The 25,964-nt window shown below is 53.4% G+C and overlaps 1 protein-coding gene and 2 long non-coding RNA genes across 4 annotated transcripts in view; 1 reads left to right on the forward strand and 2 right to left on the reverse strand.

The window, feature by feature from the left end:
- TGFBI (transforming growth factor beta induced) overlaps positions 1–25,114 on the forward strand; it is a 33,034-nt gene extending 7,920 nt beyond the window's left edge. The window contains exons 3-17 of one of the 2 annotated variants that reach the window (XM_047084928.1): positions 7,314–7,378; positions 8,634–8,794; positions 9,131–9,295; positions 9,553–9,699; positions 11,699–11,840; positions 14,414–14,626; positions 15,472–15,609; positions 16,194–16,339; positions 17,306–17,442; positions 18,239–18,369; positions 20,785–20,909; positions 22,177–22,279; positions 22,859–22,938; positions 24,016–24,040; positions 24,463–25,114. In XM_047084928.1, coding sequence (XP_046940884.1) covers positions 7,314–7,378; positions 8,634–8,794; positions 9,131–9,295; positions 9,553–9,699; positions 11,699–11,840; positions 14,414–14,626; positions 15,472–15,609; positions 16,194–16,339; positions 17,306–17,442; positions 18,239–18,369; positions 20,785–20,909; positions 22,177–22,279; positions 22,859–22,938; positions 24,016–24,040; positions 24,463–24,503 — 1,819 coding nt within the window. In that variant the 3' untranslated portion in view covers positions 24,504–25,114. Of the gene's footprint in view, positions 1–7,313; positions 7,379–8,633; positions 8,795–9,130; positions 9,296–9,552; positions 9,700–11,698; positions 11,841–14,413; positions 14,627–15,471; positions 15,610–16,193; positions 16,340–17,305; positions 17,443–18,238; positions 18,370–20,784; positions 20,914–22,176; positions 22,280–22,858; positions 22,939–24,015; positions 24,041–24,462 lie in introns of those variants that run through there. The other variant, XM_047084936.1, reaches the window with a different exon arrangement.
- LOC124515907 (uncharacterized) lies at positions 849–4,276 on the reverse strand. The gene is made up of 2 exons (XR_006962922.1): positions 3,333–4,276; positions 849–1,781 (listed from the first exon to the last, which is right to left on the reverse strand). It is a non-coding gene; the product is annotated as an uncharacterized LOC124515907 (long non-coding RNA).
- Positions 6,727–10,310, reverse strand: LOC124515890 (uncharacterized). Its single transcript, XR_006962915.1, has 2 exons — positions 9,861–10,310; positions 6,727–8,388 (listed from the first exon to the last, which is right to left on the reverse strand). It is a non-coding gene; the product is annotated as an uncharacterized LOC124515890 (long non-coding RNA).
- Positions 25,115–25,964: the final 850 nt, after the last annotated feature.

Below are 25,964 nucleotides of genomic sequence, written 5' to 3' on the forward strand. Positions count from 1 at the left end.
AAATGAGGATAGGAAACCATGAGTTGATATAAAACTTCATGATCCGGGACAAGAGGGTCCCTTCCTGGAACATCACATGCAACATCGGAGGAGCTGACCTGGAAGAGGTCCAGAGGCCTCAGGCAGGGAAAGGGGAGGCAGTAGAACGCGTCCCCATTCTCAGAGACTGAGAAGGAGCAGCCTTGTGGTTCACATGTGTACATGGACCGAGACCCGAGAGAGAGCTACCATCTGACCCCCAGGAATTCAGTGCCAGAGGTGGCCACAAAGGGAGGGGCAGAGGGCTGTGTTGGCTGGAGCTGACAAGGGGTCCCTCCAGCCAAAATGGGTCCCTTGGTGCATTTGTTTGGGTGAAGACGAGAGTGGGAAATGGGGAACATAGTTGTGGTTGGAGCAGAGAGGACCGTCTCAGCATGGGGCCGACTTGGGCAGTGAGAATTTTTAGGGAAGAGGCTGGAGCAGAGGTGTGTGCTGGGGTGAAAGGAAGCCAAGTGTCTCGGGGAAGGAGGCAGCCCAGGTCACCAAGGGGCCCAAGTCTGGAGGAAGAGTTTAAATTTGAAAGCAGACAAGTGGCACTAAACCCAGGGCCTCTGGGTGAAGACTTTGCAGTGTCCAGTCACACAGAGACCTGGGACCCTGAAGCCACTTGTTGGATGCTTGGAGGCCCTGGATTCCAACTCCATGGAGGAAGGAAGGGGACTGGCCACACACTGTCCTCCAGTCAAAGGACAGAACATTGTCAGACGGAGGTTTTGCTGCATTTCCAAAAAGAGAAGAACCTGAGTCTTTGGTGCTGTTCGTCTAGCTTGCCATATGGATTTTATTACAGGAAGTGGTTACCAGTGGGCCCCTATTTAGCGACTTGAGTGAATTTTATTACTTGGAAATTCACATGAGCTTTTATTTCAGGTCCTAAAGAGCACCAGCACGATACAATAGCTAATCAAGCAAAGAGGGTTTGGGGGGAGACGGCATCCCATTCCGTGATTTCAGGCCCCAGTCTGATCAGTCACTGTAAAAACTTTATATGCAGCGGTTTGAGCAATGCTGCAGGAAACGGTGGTCAGGAAACCTCGCCGCCTCTCAACAGGCCTCCTTTGTGCGAGCCCCAGGAGAGGGAGGCCTGCTTAACGGCCAAGTCGGGTCAGAGTTGACATCACGGGGACGTAGCAGTCATCGTTGGAGCGCAGGCATCATAAACGTGGCACAGGCAGGGCCGGCAGGGGAGCCGGCAGTTAAGAGTGGTAGCTGTCCATTCTAAGAGTCTTGAAGTTATTTTGTGAGTAACACATCTCACGAGCTCAGCAGCCAGTTCTTCGAAGCCAAGATGAGCTGGCGGGGCACACCCCTTTCTCTGGGAGCAGCATTGCTTTGCCCAGGGGCTGAAGTATGAATACTTCTTCAGCACTGTGTTAAGGCTGCAGCACCCAAGGCAGCGGGGGTATGGCCAAGCCTTTCCGTCAGTGGGCAGAGCCATTTCCAGTAGGTCTCACGTTGTCAGGGCACCCAGGGACATCTGCAGGGAAGCTGAACAAGAGCCCTCCTGTTCCTCCCCGTCCTGTATCCCACAGCCTTGGTCCCATGAGGAAAAAGAAGAGGATGGTCCAGGGACGCCAGGCTGTCCCCAGGCCCACAGCAGCACTTCCTTCCTTGTTTGATGTTCCTTGTGTAGTCACCTGGGATAAACCACTTCAAAATAACTGAGATCGGACGTAGACCAAACACCGGGGGTTCACCGGACACGTTGGCCATACAGGTTTTCCTGAAGGTTCTCTCCCACTCTGTAAATTCCAAGGAGGCAGGTTAGCTGCCAGGGAATTTTGCTTGGGTGAGAATTTACATGAATCCATGTACCATCTGGGGTAATGTCCTGTGGTAGGTGAATAACACCCCCCTAAAGACGTCCACATCCTAATCCCTGAACCTGTAACAGTGTTACCTGACCAGGAAAGAGAGAGCCTTTGCCAACATGATTAAGTGAAGGATCTTGAGAGGGGAAGATTATCCCGGGTTATCTGGTGAGCTCAGTATAATCGTAAGGGTCCTTTTAAGAGGGAGGCAGGAGGGCAGAGTCAGAGAAGGAGATGGTGCAATTAAAACTGAGGTTTGAGTGATGGGACCACAAGCCAAGAAGTGCACGCAGCTTTTCCAGATACTGGAAAAGACAGATTCCCCCCTAGAGCATCTAAAAAGAATGCAGCTTTTGGTTTTAGCCTCATAAGGCCGCTTTCTGGCTCTAACATCCAGAATTGTAAGACAATAAATGTGTGTTGTTGTGAGTCACTAAATGTGGGATTATTTGTTACTGCAACAATGGGCAGCTGATGCAGGCCCTGTCTGTTAAGTGCTATAGATGTGTGATGGGGGATTCGTCTATCACGATGTGATTTGATCAGTGGCCACCTGGGTGGCTTAGTTGGTTGAGAGTCGGACTCTTGATTTCGGCTCAGGTTCTGATCTCAAGGCTTGTGAAATTGAGCCCCACGTCAGGCTCTGTGCTGACAGCTCGGAGCCTGGAGCTTGCTTTGGATTCTGTATCTTCTCTCTTTTTGCCCCTACCCCTGCTTGCAGTGTGCCTCTCTCTTTCTCAAAAATAAATAAACATTAAAGAAAATTTAAAGGTGCTGTCTTCCTCATGAACCAAGCTGGACGCTGGTTGGTGATGGGGCCTTTGATGGTGGACAGTAGGTTAAACAAGCCCTTTTCATGGGGGAGCTCACAATTTTGATTTTGTACTGGGGGCTCAAGAAAGCTCAGCTGAGTTTCCAAGCCAGGAGGACAGGAAAGGAACCACTCCACATGGGCAGTCTGTGTGGGGGGGGGGGCGGGGGAGGGACAACTGATGTCTAGACCATACTGGGCTGTGTTTGCTCTGTGATTCTGCTTGGAAATCATGACACGTTGAGCGGTTTACCTTCTGTCTTGGGCTGCGTTCCTTGCCCAGCCTGCTTCCAGAGTCTGCTCAGTCCCTAGATGTTCACAGCCTTGACAGCCAGCCAGAAGTGTGCAGTGCACTTGGAGAGAGTGATTGTTTTAACTTATTATATTAACTGCTCGGAAAATGACTTTGGGGAGAGAAGTACCAATGCTTCTGTCTATCTGATCATGAGTAACTCTGGAGGGGAATGGCAGAGAGCCTCCCAACTGTCTCTATTCTTAGACCTTGGACCGATGCTGCCTTTGCCTTCCTCCTTTAAATGCCCCTCTAAATTGGGCACCTTTCCTCACCTTCTTCCTCAAATTGTTCTTCTGACCAGGGAAGCTGGAAGGAGAATATTAGTGTCTAATGGTCCTAGAGGATATTCTTTTTCTGATCTCAGGTCTTTACTTACTGGACTGTGTTAGGTCAAGGAAAAGCCAGGAGCCTCTCTTGAGAACAGCTTGCACTGATGAGATTTGATTCAGAGACCAGTAGATGGTCCTCCCTGCACAGGGAGGCCAAGAAACTAGGGAGACGCAGATGGAGGCCCCCACAGTGTCCGTCTTTCCTGTGTTCATCTTAGAGAGACGGCATCAGCTGCACGAGCCTGTGAGGGTCCCCAGCCACATCTTCCCACGTGTGTTCTCCCCGGGGCCAGAGACCAAGGAGGATGCACGCTGGGCTGACGACAGACACTGCTCGTCCAGGAGCTCGGTGGGCTGTCTTCTCAGTCTGCAACTTCCAGCTGCCCTCTGCTTCTCTGGGGCCACACGGACCTGTCCTGAGAAGAGCTGGTATTGTGGGGTAGGGTTGGGAGTAGAGAAGTTGCCAGCTGAGGCAGCGTCTCGGCCCAGGAGGCTGTCAGGCTGGGGGTGAGGGGCATGGCCCGTGCCTGCGCACCTAGGGAGTGCCAAGGATGCCAGACTGTGGCAGCGGGAGTTGGGGGAGACCAGCAGGGCGAGAGGATGAGGAGAGAGCTTCCTGGCAGAGCCACACTCAGTTAATCAGGAAAAAGCCTTCGGCTGGCGGACTGAGCTCTGCTGGGGGTGACCCACGTCTAGCCGATGTGGGACGCGGCCGCAGAGAGCCCACGTGGCAAGGCACGGTGGGAAGGGTGCTGATGAGTGTAGGCTCTGGCCACATCAGAGAGAGCCCCTGGGTCCCCTTCATGTCAGATCGGTCTGCTTTTCCCCAATCTGTATGTTGCCAAAAGCAATGGAGAAGGGATTAGACTCCATAAAATCCCAGGGGAGTCCTAGGTCTGCTCCTATCCAGCTGTGATCTTTTTTTTGTTTTTAACATTTATTTATTTTTGAGAGAGAGAGAGCATACGTGCTAGTGGGGGTGGGGCAGAGAGCGATGGAAGGAGAGGATCCCAAGCAGGCTCTAGGCTCTCAGCACGGAGCCCAAGGTACGACTTGAATCCACAAACCGTGAGATCATGACCTGAAGTGGAAACTGAGAGTCAGAAGCGTAACCTACCGAGCCACCCAAGCGCCCCCTAGCCAGCTGTGATCTTAAGACACCCTTTTGCCCCTGAACACCCTTGCAGCTCTCTGGTTCCATCCTAAGTATCCTTCTCCATGCTGACACTTTCCTGCTTAAGTACGTCTCACCTCCCAGATGCTTAACCCCGCCCGTTTCTCCCCGATGCAACCCACTCCCCCCACACATGCCCATGTATACGCGGCCACAGAAACTAGTGAGTGCACACTTGAGTTGCTTTTCTCTGTCCTCCGTGAAATCCTGGTGAGGCGCCTGAGCTGTGGAGCTCTGTCTTGCTTTTTTGAGGTGGAACTCAAAAGGTTCCATCTGGATACCCTGAGAGAATCCATTGGCCAGCACAGCTGGGGGCTCCCGGGTGTGGAGTGTGCAGCACCCATGTGCACAGGGGCCCCCCAGGGTGAGGAGAGCTTTGAGGAGAAGACCCATCCTCCAGCCATGCTACTCTGATTTCATGGAGTGCCACCCAAGCACTTTTGGAAAGAAGCTAAGCTTTGGCGGACCTGACCATAATCCCACCTCTCCAACCCCAGCCACAGAGCCCTGGCGTTTATCAGAGGAGCGCTGGGATCCCGCATATGGGTGTCCCGTGGACCTATGGGCCCAAGGCTTGGAGCTCTTCCCAGACTTATCTGGGAGAAGCCAGTGGACACTCTCCTTCAAAAGACAACTTCTCTGCCCCCTACAATACTCCCAGGGACTAGGACCATGAGTGTGAGATTGGAATGAACCTTGGATATCACCTAGTTTAACCTCGCCCCATTTCGTAGATGAGGAAACTGAGACCCCGAGAGAGAAGTGGACTTTCGAGGTCACAAGCCAGGTCTTCTAGCTCTAGTACTGTTTCCATGACACCACACTGCCTTTAGAATCAGTGGCATACCTTTGCACATCAGTCAAATCTTACTTTCGTTGCAGAAGATGACTTCAGTTTCCGAAAATAAAATTGTAGGTTGGTCGACATGAGTCCTGAGACTATTTAGCCCTTACAAGCAGAACTCTTATGGGTTTAGGGATAAGAGGTTAGAAGGGAGCAGGATGAGGGAAAGGCTGGAGAGGAGGAGGATGGGGTGGGCAGGAGGATGGAGGGAGCCGGGCAAAGAGGAATATGCGTGGCTCGTCACTCCTTAGCCATTTCCCAGAGGACTGACTCATTTCTGGCAAAGCGATTCCTGTAGCTCCCTGGCTGCCTGAGAATCCTAGTCGGTCTGTCTCTGAAACACCCCCTGGACGACAGATGAACCTGGCTTCGTCTTCTCATGACTCACCAGGGCTTCCCTGAGCTGACTCCTGTTGAATTAATAAGAGCAGAATGTCCTGGGCTCATGGAGAGCAGCCTCCCCAACTCCCAAGCCCGCATTTCTCCCCCGTCTGCCCGCCTGTCTTTGAACGAGGTTATTGAACATCCTGTGAGAGCCCCGTGGTGAGCACCTATGTGTCAAAACCCGAGTTCAAGTCTGAATTGTCTCCTGTCCCGAAGGGACAAGAAAGGAAGGGGCAGGGCATAGCTGCTCACATCTGGTTACAAGGCTGCCAGAGAGGACTGTGTTCACTGCCAGTGCAGGAGTGGTCTTCGAGAAAACTTGGGGATTTGATCAGAAGCAAGTCTTGCCTAAGTGTAAGCTTTTAGAACACTTACTTCCTTGTGATATTTCTTGGAATTCTCAGTCTTTTTGGTTCCCCAGAACATGCGGTTAGCTGAAGCTGTGTGTTTCAGACCTCCAGAAGACAGCAACTGTCCCATAATATACTGGCCAGAATTGGGAGAAGGGAAGTTTTTCTGCCAAATGATTTCAAAGTTTAAAACTGTATACTGCCAGGGGCGCCTGGATGGCTCAGTCAATTGAGCATCTGACTCTTGATTTTGGCTCAGGTCATGATCCCACGGTCGTGACACCTGCTGAGCATGGACCCTGCTTGGGATTCTTTCTCTCTCTTTCTGTCTTTGACCCTCCCCTGCTTGCTCTCTCTATCTTTCTCTCTCTATCTCCAAACAACAATAACAACAACAACAATAACACACACACACACACACACACAACCCACAAATTGTATACTGCCAGTCTTGTTTTCATCCAGGTACCAAAGAACCTTGCAAACTGGTGACATCAATGATGTGGTCCTGGAGGGACGATAGGATGAATTGGTTGAGGGATGAGGGTGAGTGGGGGACACTTTGCTATGTAATCCTTTGTATATTTTCAATTTGAAACCATATAAATGTTTTTATTGATTAACATTTTGTTTTTATTTTAAAGAAATGAGAAAAAAGAGCTTTGTTTTTTACTTTAACTTTAAAAGTGTTAGAGTTTGATTGTAAAGACAGAAAAACTTGATGATCATCTATACACTGTCCTTCCGGGTCCTCGAATTGGAGAGCAAATGACTGTGAGAGACTGAATCCCATGACTGTTGGAAGATACACACGTACATTTTACAGATAAGGAAATGGAGTCAGGAGATGGGACTGGCAGGGGAGGTCCCAGTTGGTTAGTGGCAGACTCAGCCAGGACAGTTCCGGGGCTCCCCTTCCTCCTCCCTGCTGGCCCAAGAACGCTAACCATGGGGTTCGCCGTGAGTTATGCTGGAGATAAGTTCCTGGTGGGGCTCTTTTCTAATCCTGCTATTGAACAGGCCACCACAGTCCCCTCTGGATTGCTGGAGGGATGGCGACCATTAGGAACATTCTACGAAGCTGAGGAAGAGTGACAAGGTCTTTGCTCCGAAAGGCACAAATAGGACTGAGAATGAATGATCTCCTCCAAGACGGTACAGTGTTGTACCATCGTTTCCCTTCCTCTGCCTGTGGACGCCCTTCCTGGAGTGAGGACTGATGACAGCCAGGAGAAGGGGAGCCCCACCTTCCCCTCATGCGTGTGTCTCATTGCAGAGTCATCAGCTATGAGTGCTGCCCTGGGTACGAGAAGGTGCCAGGAGAGAAGGGCTGTCCTGCAGGTGAGTAAGCCAGGCCTGGCCCGTTGGTACAGTTGGAGGGAGATGGGGAAGGAGGAACACCCATGTGAGAGGCAGCAGTGTCCATGGCGGGGGGGGGGAGGTGGCGCGGGTCTGACACACAAGGCTGCACGGACATGCCCCCCACGTGCTCTCTGGTTCTGGGCTCCGTGCGAGGGCCAGAGCATGGAAGCTGGGAACACGGAGCTTCCCGCCCTGCTCCTTCCTATGCAAGCTGACCTCCTCACGGGGCTAGTGGAACAGACTCCAATTCCAGCCGGCCTGTGCTGGCCTCCCAGCCATGGGCTGCTGGCCTTGTTGTCTCTGGCTAGGAGTGATTTCTGATCAGCTCTGCCAGAGAGCCAGGCTGGAGCACGAAGCCACCCCTCCTCCTTCTGTCAGAACTTGGCTCATCACAGTCCAACGAGAAGAGCGGTAGACCAGGCAGGATCACCCGGAAATGGCATAGGGAACCACCAATGGCCAAAGACTGTGTGGCCCCTGTGAATTTTATCAGCTATCAGGCATAGCCCCAGGGGCTGTGCAGAGTGGGAGTTTTAACTATGAAATACTTGCTGTTGATTCGTTGAGCATGTGAGACGGAGTTAAAAGGAAGGGGCACTTTGGTTGGTACCAAGGTCTCGAGGTCATGGTTGGCGTGGCGGGAGGCTCAGGTGGAAGGCAAGTGGGAAATAGGCAGTGGAGAAAGGAGAATGGCCTCTGAGAGGAGCTCAGCCTCTGAGCTTTCCCTCGCGCCCTTTGAAATGGACGGTGAGCTCACTGTGGGAGGGGAAGGCCCCTTGTGGGACATAACATTTTATTGCTTGTAAGTATACAAAGAACCTGGAAGGTCTGTAACGCTCTTTCATTCTAGTAGAGGCCATTAGGAACCCAGTTGGGACAACTAGACGAATCAGAAGGCCTGGTGTGTAAATAAGGATATCTATTTCCGATGTCCATTCCTGCCGGTACTCTCTAAATGTCTGGGAACAGAAGCTTCATCTTGCGTATGGCTAAAAGATGAAAAATTACCAATTAGTTGAGTCCGAGTAGGGAGGCGTTTGACCTACGGAGCCGCTGTAAGAAGCGTGTGACACACATGACAAGCTTGAGGCACATTGAGACACAGTGGACGTGTCTGGGCTTTCCCGCACACTTGTCCCGCAGCTGTACCCACGCTCTCTGCAGCCCAGGGAGGGGGCCGTCTGCCTGGGGTGGGCCCCACAGCCTGTGCCTCCTCTGTCCTCTGCCCCCACAGCCCTACCTCTCTCAAACCTTTACGAGACCCTGGGAGTCGTCGGCTCGACCACCACCCAGCTGTACACAGACCGCACAGAGAAGCTGAGGCCCGAGATGGAAGGGCCAGGCAGCTTCACCATCTTCGCCCCCAGCAACGAGGCCTGGGCTTCCTTGCCAGCTGTGAGATGCCTGCCTTACTTCCCAGAGGGGGGTGCTTGTGGGCATGAAGGATGAGGCTCTTTAGTGCTTTCCCACTGTTTCAGGAAACGGCTTCCTTGAGCCCTCAGAGAAAGCTGGGGAACCCGAGTTAGAATACACCTCACCAGGTTGCCTCCAGTGCCCCATCTGTCCAACTGAGCTCAGCAGACTGACTTTGGTGCTCACGGAGGAGAGGTCCTTGGCAGAATGGAGGCGTGGGGCCATTGGGGTTTCAGAAGCGCCTTTCCCAGGGTAACGAGAACCTCCCCCCTTGAACATGTGGTCTGCAGCTAAGTGCAACTCTGGCCTTCCTTCTAGGAAGTGCTGGACTCCCTGGTGAGCAACGTCAACATCGAGCTCCTCAATGCCCTTCGCTACCACATGGTGAACAGACGAGTCCTGACAGATGAGCTGAAACACGGCATGGCCCTCACCTCCATGTACCAGAATTCGGACATCCAGATCCACCACTATCCCAATGGGGTAGGGAGTCCCCAGCTACACTTCCCTGTGTCCACACCAAGCCTGCCCCTGGTCCGCATGTGGGGCTGGTTTCTGGGGTTTTGTCTTGCAGGTGAGATTGGCCGGAGGTAATCCCTGCCTCCTGCGCCTGCGTCTCCTCAGGCCCTCTGGGTCCACGGGTGTGGAACCCGCCTTCTGCACCACGTTTTCCCTTCCTGGGGCTTCAGGCCTGTGCCTCCGATGTGTCAACCACTCCTCCTCATTTCTTCTCTGGGCAGATCGTGACCGTCAACTGTGCTCGGCTGCTGAAAGCCGACCACCACGCAACCAATGGTGTGGTGCACCTCATCGATAAGGTCATCTCCACCGTCACCAACAACATTCAGCAGATCATCGAGATCGAGGACACCTTCGAGACCCTTCGGGTGAGGGACTGCCCTGGGAGGGGAGCCGACCTGGGGACACACCACCTCCCCAAAGGGCCTTCTTGTGTGGGAGAAGCAGAGGATGTCTCCATGTTCATGAGCATTTAGGGGACATGGAACAAGCTCCTCTAAGTGCCCACGAACAGGAAGGGTCCACTTACCAGATGCTCGGCTTGACCACAATGAAACATCATAATCCTCTGCTGGAAAAAAATGTCTCTGCCCGTCTTCTCCTTTGTCAAGCTTTCCTTTCGTGACTCCCCTGGAAAGTTCCGTGGTCTCCAGCTGCAGCGGGGCAGGTTCCAGAGGGGAGAGGGCCTTTCCTCCCAGGCAGTGGCTCCCATACGTGGGACTAGAATAATGGCAGGCTGCCTGATCTTCTGGAACACATGTTCCTACCATGGGGCCCTGCTGCAGCCATACCCGTGTCTCCTTTGAACCCAGACTGGCAGTGAGGCCACCAATGTGGACATGGGAGGCTCGGTTTGGCTTCTGGCCTGGCTTCTGACCTGGCCACCGAGTACTGTTCCTTCTGCCCTTCCCAGCAGGCATTTGTCTTACAACTGGAGTGGCAAGCAGGCATTGCTCTTGGCAGTGGCTGCTGAGAGGAAGTGAACACAGGCTGCCCCGTCAGTGGTTTTGCCCTGATTCAAGGAGAACTTCCTGACCACAAAGGACACCAAGGGGGGTGGGGTAGTTCCTCCCCTGGAGATCTCCAACACAGAGAGACAAACACCCTGGGGCTGGGCTGCCTCTGAGGTGGCCTCAGGAAGTAGCTCTGCAGGAGACTCTGCTCTCCAAACTTTCCCCATGCTTTCCTTCTGGGTCACTCCAAGGGCAGGGGTCTGCAAGGGAATGATGTCCCTACAAAGTTGGGGGCACATCTTTTGATTAACCGTAGTTGACCCCGCTGAGTAACCTCCTCTTACTGTTTAGGTTCGGCAAATATTCCTTCTTTCCTTCTTCCTCTTTGGATCCCCCTAACGCCCATCCTTCCTCCCACTAACCCGTACTTAGTAACACCTGCTACTTCCCAGGTATTGTTCCGTGTGCCAGGGGTATACAGGTGAACAAGATGGACCAATTTGTGTCCTCTGTGGCACTTCTTATTTTTTCCTGGGGAGACAGACAAGATGCACACGAGGTAGCCATGGATTGTGCTGGGCATTGTAAAGTCAGTGAGTAGGGAGCAGAGGAGGCCAGTTGACGCTGGATGGTCAGGGAAGGTCTCTCTGGAAGAGGTGACTTTTGAGCTGAGGACTAGAGGATGAGAACGGCCAGTTAAACAAAGCACAGGGGCAAGAGCACGGTCAGCAGAGGGGAACAGGTCGAGCAAGGAGGAGGCCAGCAGGGCCAGAATGAGGACAAGTACGCCGACAGAGCGTGAGGCAGGAGCAGCCGGGCCACCAAGGGCCGGTCCTGCGGGGCCACAGACCAGGCACAGGTGTGTGTCCTCATCCCAAGAGCACAGGGAGGCGCTTGATGCTTTTGCAAGATATTCTGGCTGCTCTGTAGATGCGGGTGATGGGACCCTCCCACTCCTGGAGCTCACCCGGGTAGTATAGCTAGTAGTTCTTTATACAACGTGAGGACAGCAAGCCCTAAGGGTATGGCGACAGACCCCTTCTCAGTTGCAGAGTGGGGGTGGGCATGGGGCGATCGGGGGTTGGCTACCTAGAGAAATGACATTTCAGTCAAGTCCCAAAGAAGGAATAGGGGTCAGAGAAGCAAAGAAAGAAGGAAGGGCAGAGGGAATGGTGGGGCCAAAGCATGGGGGTGGGAAGGACAAAGCCACGTGAAGTCACTGAGAGCTAGCCAGAGGGGTAGGAGCTCATCAAAGCTCAGAGAGGTAAGCTTTGGTTCGGCTCTCCATCTCGTCTTGGGCTTCTACACAAGCCTGAGGCCCTTTGAGGCAAGACTGGTGACACCGTGTGTGCCTCTTGCCTGCGGAGCATCCCAGAACCTTTAGGGAAACCTCCATCCTCTCCCCGCCCCACAGGCCGCCGTGGCCGCCTCTGGGCTCAACACACTGCTTGAAGGTGATGGCCAGTTCACGCTGTTGGCCCCGACCAATGAGGCCTTCGAGAAGATCCCTGCTGAAACCTTGAACCGGATCCTGGGTGACCCAGAGGCCCTGAGAGGTGAGCACCCCTCGGCTCCTGCTGTCCCCTCACCGGAGCAGCAAGACTGAGCCTAAGGCCTGCTCTTGTCCAAGACAGACATGTGGCCTGATGTCCTGTTACAGGACAGACATGCCACCTGACATCCTGTCTCATTGCTCCCAGCTGGCTCCATCTCTGCCGAAGCCAGAGCAGAGCCATGGTTGGAGGGGCAAATACAGAATCCAGCCACCTTTGTCTAATGACACAGTTGGGCTGAGGAGCAAGGCAGAGTTGGAGGTCCAAAGCGGGCCCTGGCCAGACTCAGAAAGAGCTAAAGGCCTGAACGATCAAATCCAGAGCAGGGCATCCAAGCAGGCAGCAGCTTGGAGGTGTGGGGAGGAGATGGCAGGTCCTGGCATCTTGGAAATGAACCCATCGTGCTGACCCTTGAATTCTTCCTATGTCTGGCCAGGGGCCTCATGGATAATTGAAAATTACAATTAAATTCAGTTACGGTCAACTTCATAGCAGAGTCCCTCAGTGCTTCCTCAGTGGGTTGCTTAGCTAGGGGTGCATTGATTATTGGAAGGACCATGCACGTGAGAGAAGGGAGGGGAGGGGAGGCCCGGCCCTCCCTGCCCCCTGCCACTGCCCCCTTCAGCTCCACGAGTGCTGAGCCGCTCCTGCTGACCGCGAATCTCTTGCAGAGAGAAGTTGGTCCCAGGTCCCCTGTGGACCCCAACCCCACTTAGTCATCCCAGCTATAATCCAGGGGTGACATCATTTCTTTTGAATCTATTTAAACACACCTTTGAAATCTACAATCTACAATACCTACTGCATTTCAGGCACCCTGTAAACGTAAAATGTTCTCCTTGCAGCCACGCAGGGACGGGTGAGGGCACATTTCTGAGAGCACAGATGGGGATCTGTTGTGTCCAGATGTTGTGGCGCCTCTGTGCCTGGCGTGTGGCAGGAACTGGGGCCACAGGTCCCATGGGAACATGGGAACATGGTACAGACTTGCCTTCAAGGAAGTTTAAGCCTAGCTGGGCTTAAAGACAGGCCGTGGGTTCTGAAGACAGGCCGTGGTGACAGAGATGCCCCCACCCTCATGGGCACCTGCAGCCCGAGGCATCCCAAAGCTTCCTGGAGGAGCTGAGACTTGGGTCCATCTCAGCACACTGAACTTGCCATTCAGAGCTATGCTTCCCGTAACACCTGTTTTGTGCAGAGCACATTTGCATCTTTGTAGATATCAGAATTCCTGATGAGAAGAAAAAGGCACTAATTTTTCCCTTTTGCACATCTGCCTTTTCCTGCTCAGTAACCCATTTGCTCTAAGCAAGAGCCCTCTGCACAGGGCTCTCTGGCTGGCGGGCTTGAAGGCGGAGGGACAGGAGTGCAGCCGGACAGGCTCTGTTGTTTCTAGTGGGTTGGCAGACAAGCGAGAGGCCTGGGCTGGCGTGCCTTGTTGGAAGACTGGCTTCCAGCCCTGGCCCTGCTCTCCCTCCCAGTGGCCCTAGTGGGTCACCCCACCCTGCCTTCAGTTTCCTTCCCTGAGAAGCTAAATCCCGAGGCCTCTTTCCCATAGCGACCCAGCTGTCCTTTCTCTCCCGCCGGCCGAAGGGCATCAGCACTGGCTTTCAAGGCCCCCAACGCCCCTGCAGCAGCCCTGTGACTCTGCAGGTCCTCAGGGCTTCCTCCTGTCCGTGACTGTGCGGTTTTGGTTCTCACACTCGGCACAGATTGAGACGCGCCTCTGTGGCGAGAACATAAGACAAAGGGCCCTGAGTGGCCATCTGGGAACTTGTTTTGGGTGGCTGGGGTCATGCGCTCCCCACCCTACTGCCCCTTGCAGCTTCCTCAGGGCCCCCAACTTCTGCCCTGTCCCTGAAGGGCTCTTGGACAAGTAAATAAAGGATTCTATTTATGATTTATGGGTGGGGTGAATGCAGTGGCAAAGACCGTGTCTTTTTGGTCACTATCCCCAGCCCCTAAGCAAGGTCCTGGCAACTAGGAGACCCTTGGGTAAAATGAACAAAAACAGATAAAATGAGCAAATACTCCCAGAATTCTCATTTGCTATAGTTTCCATCTTTGCCTCCCACATTTTACATTTTCTAAAGGTCTGTCGATAAAAAGTCCCAGGGTGAACTCACTTTAAGGTTCAGGTACTAGTAAGAGAATTCCCCTTAGATTCAGGTACAAATGAGCCAGTCATTAACACGTGTTGGGCATTCACTATTGCCCAGCACCGTGCTGGGTACTTCACGTTCAGAGCTCACACCGCCCCCAGGAGAGGAATGCCGAATCATCTCCCTTGAGGAGGAAACTGAGGCTCACAGAGGTTCAGTGACTTGTCTGGGGCCCCAACTGCTGGTGAGTGGCCGAGCTGGGATTCAGACTCAGGCAGTCTGCCCGCGGAGCTGGGCTCGACTCGGGACAGCAGCAGGAGGAGGGGAGGACCCGGGCTTGTGTGGTGCCCCAGCCTCATGTGAAGGGCAGCGTCAGAGAGAATAGAATCGTTACAGCCATGGAGGCTGTGTGCTGGCCTCTGATATCAGCCTGGAGCCAGCACCGACTCGACCTGTGTCCTTTTCGACCCCCAGACCTGCTGAACAACCACATCCTGAAGTCAGCCATGTGTGCCGAAGCCATCGTCGCAGGGATGTCCGTGGAGACCCTGGAGGGCACTACGCTGGAGGTGGGCTGCAGCGGTGACATGCTCACCATCAACGGGAAGGCCATCATCTCCAACAAAGACATCCTGGCCACCAATGGTGTGATCCACTACATCGATGAGCTGCTCATCCCAGACTCAGGTGAGCCAGGCCTCCTAGGCTATGGCCCTTCCAGGCCTCCTGTCCCCTCTGGCATCCAGGGTGGAGACACTTGGGGAATGTAGGGATCTGGGGGGCCATTTCCTTGCCTGCACGCAGCTCACAGCCTCTCAGGAGAAAGGGCCTGGGCCCCTGTTGGGTTGCAGCCGGGACTGAAGCATCTTGAGCTGCCGGCCTAGGAGTCCAGGCGTTTCCTTGGAGGCAGTGGAGGAAGCTCAAGGGAGGTTGAAGGGAGCTGGGGAGGGAGCCGCTCGATCACAGAAGAAGCCTTTCAGAAGATCTGCCTGCACAGAGGGCCGTTTGCTGACCTCAGAGCATGTGCCTTCTCAATGATGCCCAAGCATCCCAGAGTCGCTGACCCTGGGAGAAATGACCGAATGGACTTTGGCTTGGGTTTCATTCAGCATGCTAGCTAGCCCCATTCTGGACTTCGAGGGAGGTCGGTTGCTCAGGAGTGAAGCAATTTCACAGGAAAAAAACCAAACCAGAAGAAGACTTTGTACGGGTGTGGTTGCTGGCATTATCTACTACTCAGAAGCCATGACACGGATGGCGCTGCCCTGCTGCAGGCATTAGCCGGTGCCCTGACCAAGGGTGGGGACAGAGGCCAGCCCCTGCTCGCCTGCACCTCCCCTCACTCCCCTGCCCAGTGAGACCTGGGCGACCAGTGCCCTGATGACACGAGCCCGCTGCGCCCCAGCAGTGCCGAGAGGGCTGTTGACTCGCAGGATGACATTCCTGCTGGTGTGTGTCACGCTCTGGGGTGGACGGATGATAAATGAAAACAGCACTTCTAACTTTTGAACCTGCGTTCTCCTTCCTTGCAGCCAAGACGCTGTTTGAGTTGGCTGCAGAGTCGGACGTTTCCACAGCTGTTGACCTTTTCAGACAAGCTGGCCTTGGCACTCATCTCTCCGGAAACGAGCGGGTGACCCTCCTGGCCCCCCTGAATTCCGTGTTCAAAGGTAACATGGCGACAGCAGCCCCAGGAGTTTGTCTCTGGGGTAGCTGCCCCCCCCCACCACTGTCACCTCTTGCAGCCTCCTCCCTGATTGCCAGCACCCTGCAGAATGTTAGCACTCCCACCCAGCTCAACAGAAACCTCGGAGGCTCTGGCACATCATTTGACAGAGCAGAGAATGCATTTTGGGGATCTGGTCCCCAGAATTCAAAAGTTCACATCTGGCCGGAGAGCAGAGCACTCTCATGCCTTTTTATGTACAGAATCAATCGCCCATGTGATCATCAGAAGGTCAGAGTGAGGATACAGCTGAGCTGTGGTCATGGGGAGGGCGGAGGAGGGGCCCAAATGGTGTCCATGCCTTCCCCTCCCTCCACGGGCAAATCTCCAAACACCCTCGATTATCTAGAGCTTTTTGTTTGGTTAATTTGCAGAAGATGGCAGATGTTAAGGAATTTGGCAGCCTCACTGCATTTCTCAATCTCCCGTTTCCAAACTTAAGGAGGGTTGGCCTTCTCACTACACTGGTCTCTCATTCTCTTCCTTTCTGGAGCATGCCTCTGGACCTACGCACACCTTCCCTTACAGATGGAACCCCTAACATTGATGCGCGCACAAAGAATTTGCTTCTCAATCACTTGATTAAAGAGCAGCTGGCCTCCAAGTATCTGTACCATGGACAGACCCTCAACACTCTAGGTGGCAAAAAACTGAGAGTTTTTGTTTATCGCAATGTAAGTTCTGGTTCCCCAATTGTCCTCTTTCTTTGTCTCAGGTCTAAGAAATGGAAGCTGTATTAGTGGTAAAAGAACATATATGTCTATGTCTATGTCTATGTATGTGTGTATATACGTATATATTGTATATGTATGTGTGTATATATATACATACCTATTATATATGTATATATATATATATATATATATATACACACACATAAAATCTCAATAAACAGAAGCTTGCCTGAGTATGTGTGTGTATATATATATATATACTGATTTCTAATAAGGAAGGAAGGAATTTCTGGAAAGTATCTTATTTGAAAGGATCAAAATGGGAAACTGTAGAAGGATTAGAATCTCCTTTGCTGACAGCCTTTGGGAATAAACCACACAGCGGTCTCAGCTGTCTGGGTAGGCAGCCGTCAGCCTCAAGCTCAGAGTGATGAACAGGGGAGGAGGAATGGAAGTTTTAAATCCTTGGCTTATGTGAACAGAAGCCCCCTTAACTGAATGAGCACAGCCCTTCCTGGTCCAAAAGGCTCTTTTCTCTCTTCTCCAGTCTCTTTTCTGTCTTCAAACCCAACAAAATATCAAACAGGAAGCACACCACAATGCAGTCCTTCCTTGGAACCAGCCAGTACCATTGACTAAAGATGGTTGTCATCTGTTACATAGATGAGTCAATAGACTCAATCTATTGATTTGACCACTGTTGATGGACACCACGTGTGATGGGATATTCTCATTAGGGGACCTCTCTATATCTTTATTGGGGCCCAATAGCCATTTTTCCTCAACACAGTTTTTATTTTTTCTCTTCTGGAGAAAACATATTTTATCCTAGTCTTAATGACCCACACCAGTGTATTTCCATTGATCTTTGCGGATGAAGCCATCGGCAGGCAAACGCCCTGACCAAATTATGAGGCCCCCATGTGGGAGGATAACGTGCCCTTTCTCTGCTCCTCTTTTGCACAGAGCCTGTGCATTGAGAACAGCTGCATTGCCGCCCATGACAAGAGGGGCAGGTATGGGACACTCTTCACCATGGACCGAATGCTAACCCCCCCAATGGGGACCGTCATGGATGTCCTAAAGGGGGACAATCGCTTCAGGTAACCAGCTTCTCCCAAGTGGTCATGCTGGGGCAGGACGTTGGGTCTCAGCTATCTGTCAAGCTCCCCACTTCCTCGGGGATTCAGTTAACGCTGACGGTGCACTGGTCACCTTCCAGGCTGGGGATCTGGGAAGGGTGAAGGTCAGACTGGAAGCTTATGTTGATAAAAAGCGTTATTTCTGGGAATGTGATCCTCACATCCTTGGGAACAGGGAGGGGGCGACATTTTTATATTGAAGTCCGAGGAAGACATCATATTCTCTTTTTAAAGTCCCAAGTAAGTGGAGAGCACCTGGTTTTGAGTGTGGGATGAATCTCGCTCTGAACGATATCCACTCATGGCGCCTGGAGACTCCCAGCTGCTCCTTCTCAGGCTCCCTGTGTTGCTTTGCTTTCTTGCTCCTCTCTCTCCTTTTCTGACTTGCTCACTTACCACAGGGTGCTCTGACACCGGAGTCTGGGAGACCAGCCAGGCACTCCCCTGAATCGTATCCCCAGGGCCCAGTGGCTCGGCCAGTCTGTGGGTTGGCCATGCTGCCGGCCTCTCCCTTCCTCCTTCCCTCTCTGGCCTCTGACTTCCGGCCATTTGACTGAGCTTAGCATTTATGGAGAGAAGATGCAGACTGGAATCTTCCCTCTTTGTGTACGAGCCGAGCCAAGCCGGGAGTGAAAACCAGCCAGGGGTGTGAATTCCAGTGCTGGGCCCCACCTACCCACAGTGGAGAGGCATTTGGGAAAGTGACTGCCCCTCTCCCCACCACAGGCAGGTGACATTTTCTCTGCTGTCTCCACAGCATGCTGGTGGCCGCCATCCAGTCTGCAGGGCTGACAGAGATGCTCAACAGGGAAGGCGTCTACACGGTCTTTGCTCCTACAAATGAAGCCTTCCAGGCCATGCCACCGGGAGAGCTCAACAAACTCCTGGGTAAAGACCAACTGAAGTACATTTTCCATGGTTTCTAAAGTGACCGTATCGGTCAGGGGACCTGCAGGAAACAGGTGGCACGTTACAGAGGGTTTCACTGGAAGGAACTTAATGAGGAGACTGTTTGTAAAACTATGGGCAGGAGGAAGGGACCAGCAAAGGGTGATGACACCCAGGCCTGGGGTTGGGGAGGAAGGTGGAGGAGGGGACAGGGAGAACCAGAGCTTCAGAGGAGGGACACAGGACAGCAGCCAGAGCCACACGCAGCTGCTGGCAGAACCAGGGCAAGGGGGCCAGGACTACCTTAGCCTCGTTCTCTTCCCGCATTCCCGTTGCCGTGGGCCTCCTATCAGCTGTGAGTTGGGGGTACACGGGGCAAAGGAGCCTGGACAATGTGCTTCACAGTCATCAGCCTCCCTGGGAACCATACAAGGCAGAGAAGAGTGGAAAGGCATTGAGTGGGTAACAGCCAGCCTGGTCACTGAGACATGTCTGCCGCTGAGGACAGCGATAATGAAGCCATGTACCTTCACGAAATGTCCCTCGGGATAAAAGCTTTACCAACAAGCTATTCCTGGCCCTGAGAAATTTAGTTGAGGATGTTTCAGAGGTGATCCTCGCAGTTCAGAGCTTGGGCTCTGGGATTAACTCAAAGCTGCTTCCCATCCTGGCTCGGACATTCACCAGCTGAGTGACCTCTAGCAAGTTGCTTAACCTCTCTGAGCTTCAGTTTTCCCATTAGAAAAATGAGAGCACCTTGCTGTGTGTTGTGCGGAATAAATGTGCTGCTGGGCGCTGGGCACGCGTCCTCCCTCGGTGATGGCTACGATGAGGAGGGGGTGGGGTGGGGGTGCAGTGTTGAGCTTGCCCTTGACACACACACCTCACAAAAAGGTGAGCCTGAGGAGGGAGAGGAGGGGAGGGGGGAGAGAGGGAGGAGGAGGAGGAGGAGGAAGGATCTTGGCCAGACCTTGGGGCCCACATCATAGACACCTTCCTTCCTGCTCTGGAGCAGGAGAATAGGAGATTCAGGTTGCAGGCAGCCCTGAGCTGAACTTGTGTTCTGTTTAAGATTCTTTATTGCCTGGTAAACGCCTGTCTCTTTGATGCTGACGTATGTTCCCGAGAAGAGGGGAGAAGTTCCTTCTGAACGTAAACTTGTTCCATCCTCTCTGTGTCCAGCAGGACTGCAATATTCCCCAGTGGCCTCGGGCCTGTTCGGCCTCCCTTGCGTGTTCGGTCGTGCAGGAACAGGGACGGGGTGGGATGGTGTGCCCAAGGCTGCCCACACACACCTTCCGCCAGGTCCACGGGCAGGAATAGCCCCCAGCCCTCCTGGGAGACAGAGACGGAAGGCCGTCCAGGTGTAAGAGGTCAATCCAGGTGTTAAATGTCTCGGAAGAAAGAAGCCTCTCGCACCCCCGGGGGCCGGCTGGGCGCAGCAGCTCCCGGCAGTATTTTCGTGGAATGGGAATCCGTGGCAGCCAGGCTGTGGGTGTTTGGAAATTACTTGGTACCTGGTGTCTCCATCCCACGGGTACTGATGTGGATTTGTCAGTAACCAAGTGAACTCTCCAAGATGCTTTAAAACTTCCCCCGTTCTCAGTTTCGAGATGCTGGAAATAGCCATCCACAGGCCCTGGGGAAATCTAGCCACTGGGCTGGGACTGTGAGTGTCGGGGCGGCCGTGATGGAGAGGAGAGGGCAGCTGGCGGCTTCAGGCATTGCCTCCCACACTTAATTTGGAAAATGCCTGTGCACCTTTATGAGCAATCGGATGCTCTCCCCAGTTGGTGGAGGAGCTGATGTGGGCTGGAAGGAATGTTGAGACGTGACGGGAGGGGCGCCGTGGAGGGAATGCCCCCCTCAGCCCTGACCTCATCGGCTCCACAGCCCCCCCCACAGACTGCAGCTGTTGACTCTTTTAAGTTCTCCCTTCAGGAAACAGCGGCCGCAGAATATGCATTTGAGGGCAGAACGTGTAAATATTTCACTACTGTGTTATAACCATCGGGAGCCATGCTGATGATGAAATGTCCCAGATGCCGGGGCTGGAAAGGTTCCTAGCTTTCCAAGCAAATATTTAGCTCATGGAAAAATGAGTCATACTCATAGAGGAGTATGGATTAACTCCTTCTCGGCATCACAGAGAGCTCTCGCTTACCCCATCAGCCCCCTGACTGCCGAGACAGATGCAGGGCCGCAGACATGGACCTTTTTCCCCTGAGCCTTAGGCAGGTGGGGGGGGTCTGAGGGGTGAGCACACGGCAGGTGCTCAAAGAGTGCTCGTTACCTGTTAAGGGAGTTCTCCATCTCGGGCATCACCACTCGCATCCCCTCTGGGCCCTCCTTGACCATGCCAGTGACCAGCCTTGGAATGAACTCTGCTCTCCCTTCTTTCCCATGAACCTGCAGGCAATGCTAAAGAGCTTGCCAACATCCTGAAATACCACATTGGCGATGAGATCCTGGTCAGCGGAGGCATCGGATCCCTGGTGCGGCTGAAGTCTCTCCAGGGGGACAAGCTGGAAGTCAGCTCAGTGAGTGTGTTTCAGAACCAAACAGCCGGCCGGGCACCGTCACTGGGGTTCCAGGGCTTCTCTTGCCCCTGGGCCAGCCTTAGACACACACACAGTCTTGAAGATTCACCTTGAATCTCTGAGTGCATTCTGTCCAAAGAAAGAAAAGAGAAAAGGGTTTTCAGGGAAATGAGGCGAGACTGTGGCGGCATACAAATAAGAACTCTCGGATTTGCTCAGGAATCAAGATGGAGGGCCTCTGGGAGAGGCCATTAGATCTTCCTCCCCTTAAAGAGACGATAGGCAATTACTTACGGGTCTTGAGGGATCAGTCCCCCCGGCCCCTTCCCGCCCCATCTCTTCCAGTCTGGGGCTCACTGAGCTGTACCACGTGCCAGACCATCCCAAGAGCCCTTTCCTTCAGATGCTTGGTCTGCAAGCTTTCCCTTGCTTTGCACTTTGATAACACACATTCCGCTCTGAAGCTGCCTCAGGGGGTTCCTGCCTTGAAGAGAGAGAACAGATAGCTGTCCCCGCTCCGTGAAGCTGCCCGTGGCCTCCCTGGCTGCACCTGGCAAGGTCACTGGGCTTCCCCATGGAGGGACCGCTCTTCCAGTATGTGGCTGGCTCGGCCTCTGCTGCCTGCTCCTCTCTCCCGTCCTTCCCCCATCCCTTTGCATATCACTTCCCCATGAGGAAGCATGGCAAGGGGTAGGAATGTGATGACTAGTTGACTTCTGCAGGTCACCTGAGAATCTCCCCGCTCGTTTGGGGTGTTGGGATGCTGTCACAGGCTTCTGTTCTTCCTTCCCCCTGGGATGACACCTGAGGTTCAGGAAGGACAGAGAGAGACACCCGGGTGCGCTTCCTATGGGAGAGGTAAGGCATTGAGGACGAGTGGAAGGAAGGAGCCCTGCACCAGAACTGGAGGCCCAGCTTCTGTTCCCAGCCATCCCACCCGCTTAGCTTAAAGGAGGCACCTGGCCTCTCTTGAATCTCTGTTTCTCTTCTGCTAAGTGAGACGATGACATCTGTGTCTTTACCACATGTCGCTGTGAGGACCAAGTGACTAGCACGGAAGGGTGTTTTGTAAATTACACCGGGCTGAGGCACACAAGGGATTAGAAAGAGTCCGCCAGACTGAAGGTGTGGCTGGCAGGGACCGTTCCATTCACCAGGTGTCCCTCACGCTTAGCACAGGCTCTGGCATCCAGAACTGCTCGGTAAGCACTTGCTGAGAGTAAGATATGTACGGTCTATGTTCAACAGTGGTCTCTTTTTCTCCCAGAAAAACAATGTAGTGAATGTCAATAAGGAGCCTGTTGCTGAAGCTGACATCATGGCCACAAATGGCGTGGTCTATGCCATCTCTAGTGTCCTGCAGCCTCCAGGTAAGGCCCTAAAGTATCCCATGGCCCCGCAGTCTGCGGCTGACTCTTCTCCACACAGCAGCTGGTACTCGACAGGAAAACTGTTCGAAGCAAAGAGTAGTGTGCAACGTGCCCACAGAGGGTCCGTGGCCAGCATCGCTGTGGCTGATCCAAAAGTGAATTAGGAACTGTTGGTTTCAAACGCGCTACCCCAGAAACTCAAGCCAGATTTCTTTTTGTTGAATTGCCTGGCTGTCTTCACCCAACTCAGACACAGACACAGACGCGGATTTCTCACACGTGGATGCTGGGAACGTGGTTCCAAGCACGCTTCTTACATCTCGCCTCATGGGAGCTCTCTTTACCTCCAGCAAAGCTGAACTTGAGTCCAGCCTCTGTCTGCACTGTGCATTCACCTTTCTTGGAGCTCTCTCCCCATGGGCCAGATTCCATCCACCGTCAGTTATGAAAAATTTTAAGGGAAAAATTCATTGGCGAATGTGAGGCAGGAAACCCAACAGTGCCCCTCAGTCACGGTCGCTATGAATGCCGTGCTAATAGTTTTGCTCTCACCAAAGTTGCCTTTTCTTTCATCGCCAGCCATCAGACCTCAGGAACGAGGGGATGAACTTGCAGACTCTGCACTTGAAATCTTCAAACAGGCGTCTGCATATTCCAGGGTAAGACGCGGCTAGGTTTGCCTGTGGCCTCAGCACCCTTGGTGCCTCTGCTTGGGCCCCTGGTGGGGGAGGGCTCTCTGGGTCCCTGTCTTCCTTGGCTGCCCTCCCAGGGCTCCCGTGAAACTTCTCCTCACTCCCATTCAGGAATCCTTAGCACTGGCCTGTGTGGAGTTCAGAGAAAAGAACCCAGGCAGCCCCTGTACCTTTGTGGGCCAAAACCAAGGCCTATAAACCAAGGCCTCTGAGCCTCATTCTATGGGGAAGCCCATAGAATGCTGGTGCAAACAGATAAAGCTCTAGAATCCATCTATCCAACCAGGGCAACCCATCCCGAATCAGCCTTACAGTGTGGCCTCTAAGTCACCCTCTGGTTTCCATGATGTGGCCCGTCTTGGGTGATGCTGGGGCTCTTCAGGGTAGTGGTGAGGATTCTGGATACAGGGCAAGTGTGAGTGTGGAACCTCCCTTCCTTGCTCCAGCTTCCCTTTCCTTGCAGAGCCTCTCTGATTCTTCCTGGGCTTCTGTTCCTGCTCCCCAGCTTGCCCAGGGCCTCCTAGAAGCCCCACTCAGGCTCCTTTGCTGCTTCGAGTGAGGTGGAGCCCTTTGGGAATATGGGCACCTTACAGAAGACAAGAGGGTGTGGCTGGAGGTGGTTCTTACCCCAGAGACCCAGGGCTGGAATATGTCCTCTGCTTTTGGACAGAGAGGTCTCCTCAGTGCCCCTTGAGAAGGGTTCTTGGCTCTGAGCTCCTACTCCTCAGGGCCACCCCCTGTGCCGTCCCAGCTGTCCAGGCTCTAGGCTTTGGTCTCTGTGGAAGTCAGGTTTTGTGGTCTCCCAGGAATATCCACCTCAGACTCTAGTTGGTTGGGGCTTACACCTCACTTGGGGCTGCTGAGACTAACTGAGGGGCTCCCTGGGGCCCAGCAGCTACACATTCCCATTCCTCTCCCTCACCCCTGGCATTTTTTGTGAGTAGTGTGGCAGGGGGCAAAACCATCGCTGTGAACACATGCAGGGACAGCTTTCACTGGAAAACTTGACACTTTGTGCGTTTTTTTGTTTGTTTGTTTTTTCAGGCCGCCCGGACCTCTGTGAAACTAGGTGAGTCTGGCCTGGATTTGAAGTCCTTGTATACTAACTAGTTTGGGCCTTTCCCCCAAGCAGGCCCAAACGTGCCATCTGCTGTATATAGATAAGAACGTCATGGTGCAATAAAACCAGCCTGGCCTTTGGGGTCAGACGCAGAACACCCACTTCCCTTCTCCATAAGATGGAGATAATAAGAGTACCAACATTTTAGGCTTGCTGCGAGTTTTTGGCTTTGGGAACCCAGCTGGAAGACGGAGAAAATCCCAGTTCAGAACATTGTTGAGTGAGACAGCAAGGCTCACCAACCAAAAAGCACCCGGGATGTGCGGGAGAGAGTGGCGGAAGGGGCCGCCGGCCATGCACTTGTGACTCTGACGGTGTCTTGACAGACAGGGGCAGTTTGCACGTCTCACCTTGAAACTTCTCTCTTCCAGCTCCTGTCTATCAGCGGCTATTAGAGAGGATGAAGCATTAGTGCGGAAGATGTAGGAAGAACGCACTTCGGCAGCTCCCTGCCACTTTCTCTGAGTTTACCAAAGAGACTGAATGTTTTTGAAACCAAATATCACACACACTTCAGTGTATCTGGGCGGCACCATAATGAGATCTGAGCCCTGGGTGGGTGGAGGGAGGAGAGAAAGAGATGTCCTTTAAATTGTTTTCCCCCTACACGCGGCTGGTAAACTACTCCATGCAGAGACCTGGATGTCACTGCCTGAGAGTCGCTTCCAAAAAGGCCCTGTCCCAAACGTGGAATTTCCTGCCCATGCCAAGTGCTCTGGAAAAGGGAGCTGAGGTTTTGTGGAGCTCACAAAACACGAATCACACGCTCCAGCATCCTGGTGGGGGGGGGAGTCCTGGCGTGGTCTCTGTAAAGCTCTTTAGCAACTGGAGAAATGGCATCATTATAAGCTATGAGCTGGAACTGCTCTTTCCAGCGCGTCTCGTGCCTGCACGTGGTTTGGACACTTCTTTGTGGCCCTGTCCAGGTAGGAAAGAGAGGGCAGGTGGAACACGCAGAGCCCAGGATTTTCCAGGTGTGGCAGAGCCATCGTGTGTTGGTGAAAATAAAACCAAAGGAACATGTGCCTGTGTGGACGGGACCTGTGTGCTGGTCTGGGTATTCACGAGGGATAGGTTTCTGTTTCTCGCGGTTCGCGGGTCCTTCTTACCGGGGCTCCACCCGCAAGCAGCTGCAGTAGGCCTGAAAGGAGCGCTGAGGGGACCCTCTGTGGGCCGTGCTGAGTTTTGCTGAACTTTTTTCCTTTTTAGTCTCCACAGGCCCTGGGGGGCTGAGTCCTCAGTCTTCGCTTTCCTCCCCAAGTACCCATCTCCCTTGCAGCCTCGTGAGCCCCGCCTTCGGGTTGGACTTTTGAATGCTCAGCGTTCTGCCCTGTGAAGAACTTACAGACACAGTCCCATTATACAGATGAGGAGACCAAGGTTCCGGAAAGGGAGAGCCACTGGCAACACAGAAAATAGCTGAGTTGGGACTGCCTCCCAAGCCTTCTGCCTCCCAGAGACGAGGCAGGGGAGCCGTTCAAGGTTTTCTAGACCCAGACCCCCTGTGCGGACCCACACACAAATCCCTGCCCCTGCTCCTTTTGTCTTCTCCGTTTTGAAATATCCTCAGCACAGATAGGCTAGTGCAACCGGGGCATCACCACTCCCTGCCTATGTGGCCTTCACCTCTCAGGGCCTCTGTTTCATCATCTGTACCAGGGGGATGACCGTATCATCTCCTTCCTGGGTCCATCATGAGGAAGAGATGAGATGATCCTGGTAAAACGCTTAGCACAGCATCAGGTATCCTTACTCCCGTCCTGGTGTCGGGGATTGCTAATTATCAGTGCAGCTGAGAGCCCTTCTCTGGTTCTGTCTCGAAGGCAGCCCGCTTACTCGGAGCAGGGGGTCAGTGCTGCCTCCCACACTCTGC

This window comes from Lynx rufus, unplaced genomic scaffold (genome assembly GCF_022079265.1).
Source record: "Lynx rufus isolate CCGP_SWC_20201006 ecotype Redwood Valley unplaced genomic scaffold, mLynRuf1.p SCAF_1, whole genome shotgun sequence".
In the NCBI taxonomy this organism is placed as follows: domain Eukaryota; kingdom Metazoa; phylum Chordata; class Mammalia; order Carnivora; family Felidae; genus Lynx; species Lynx rufus.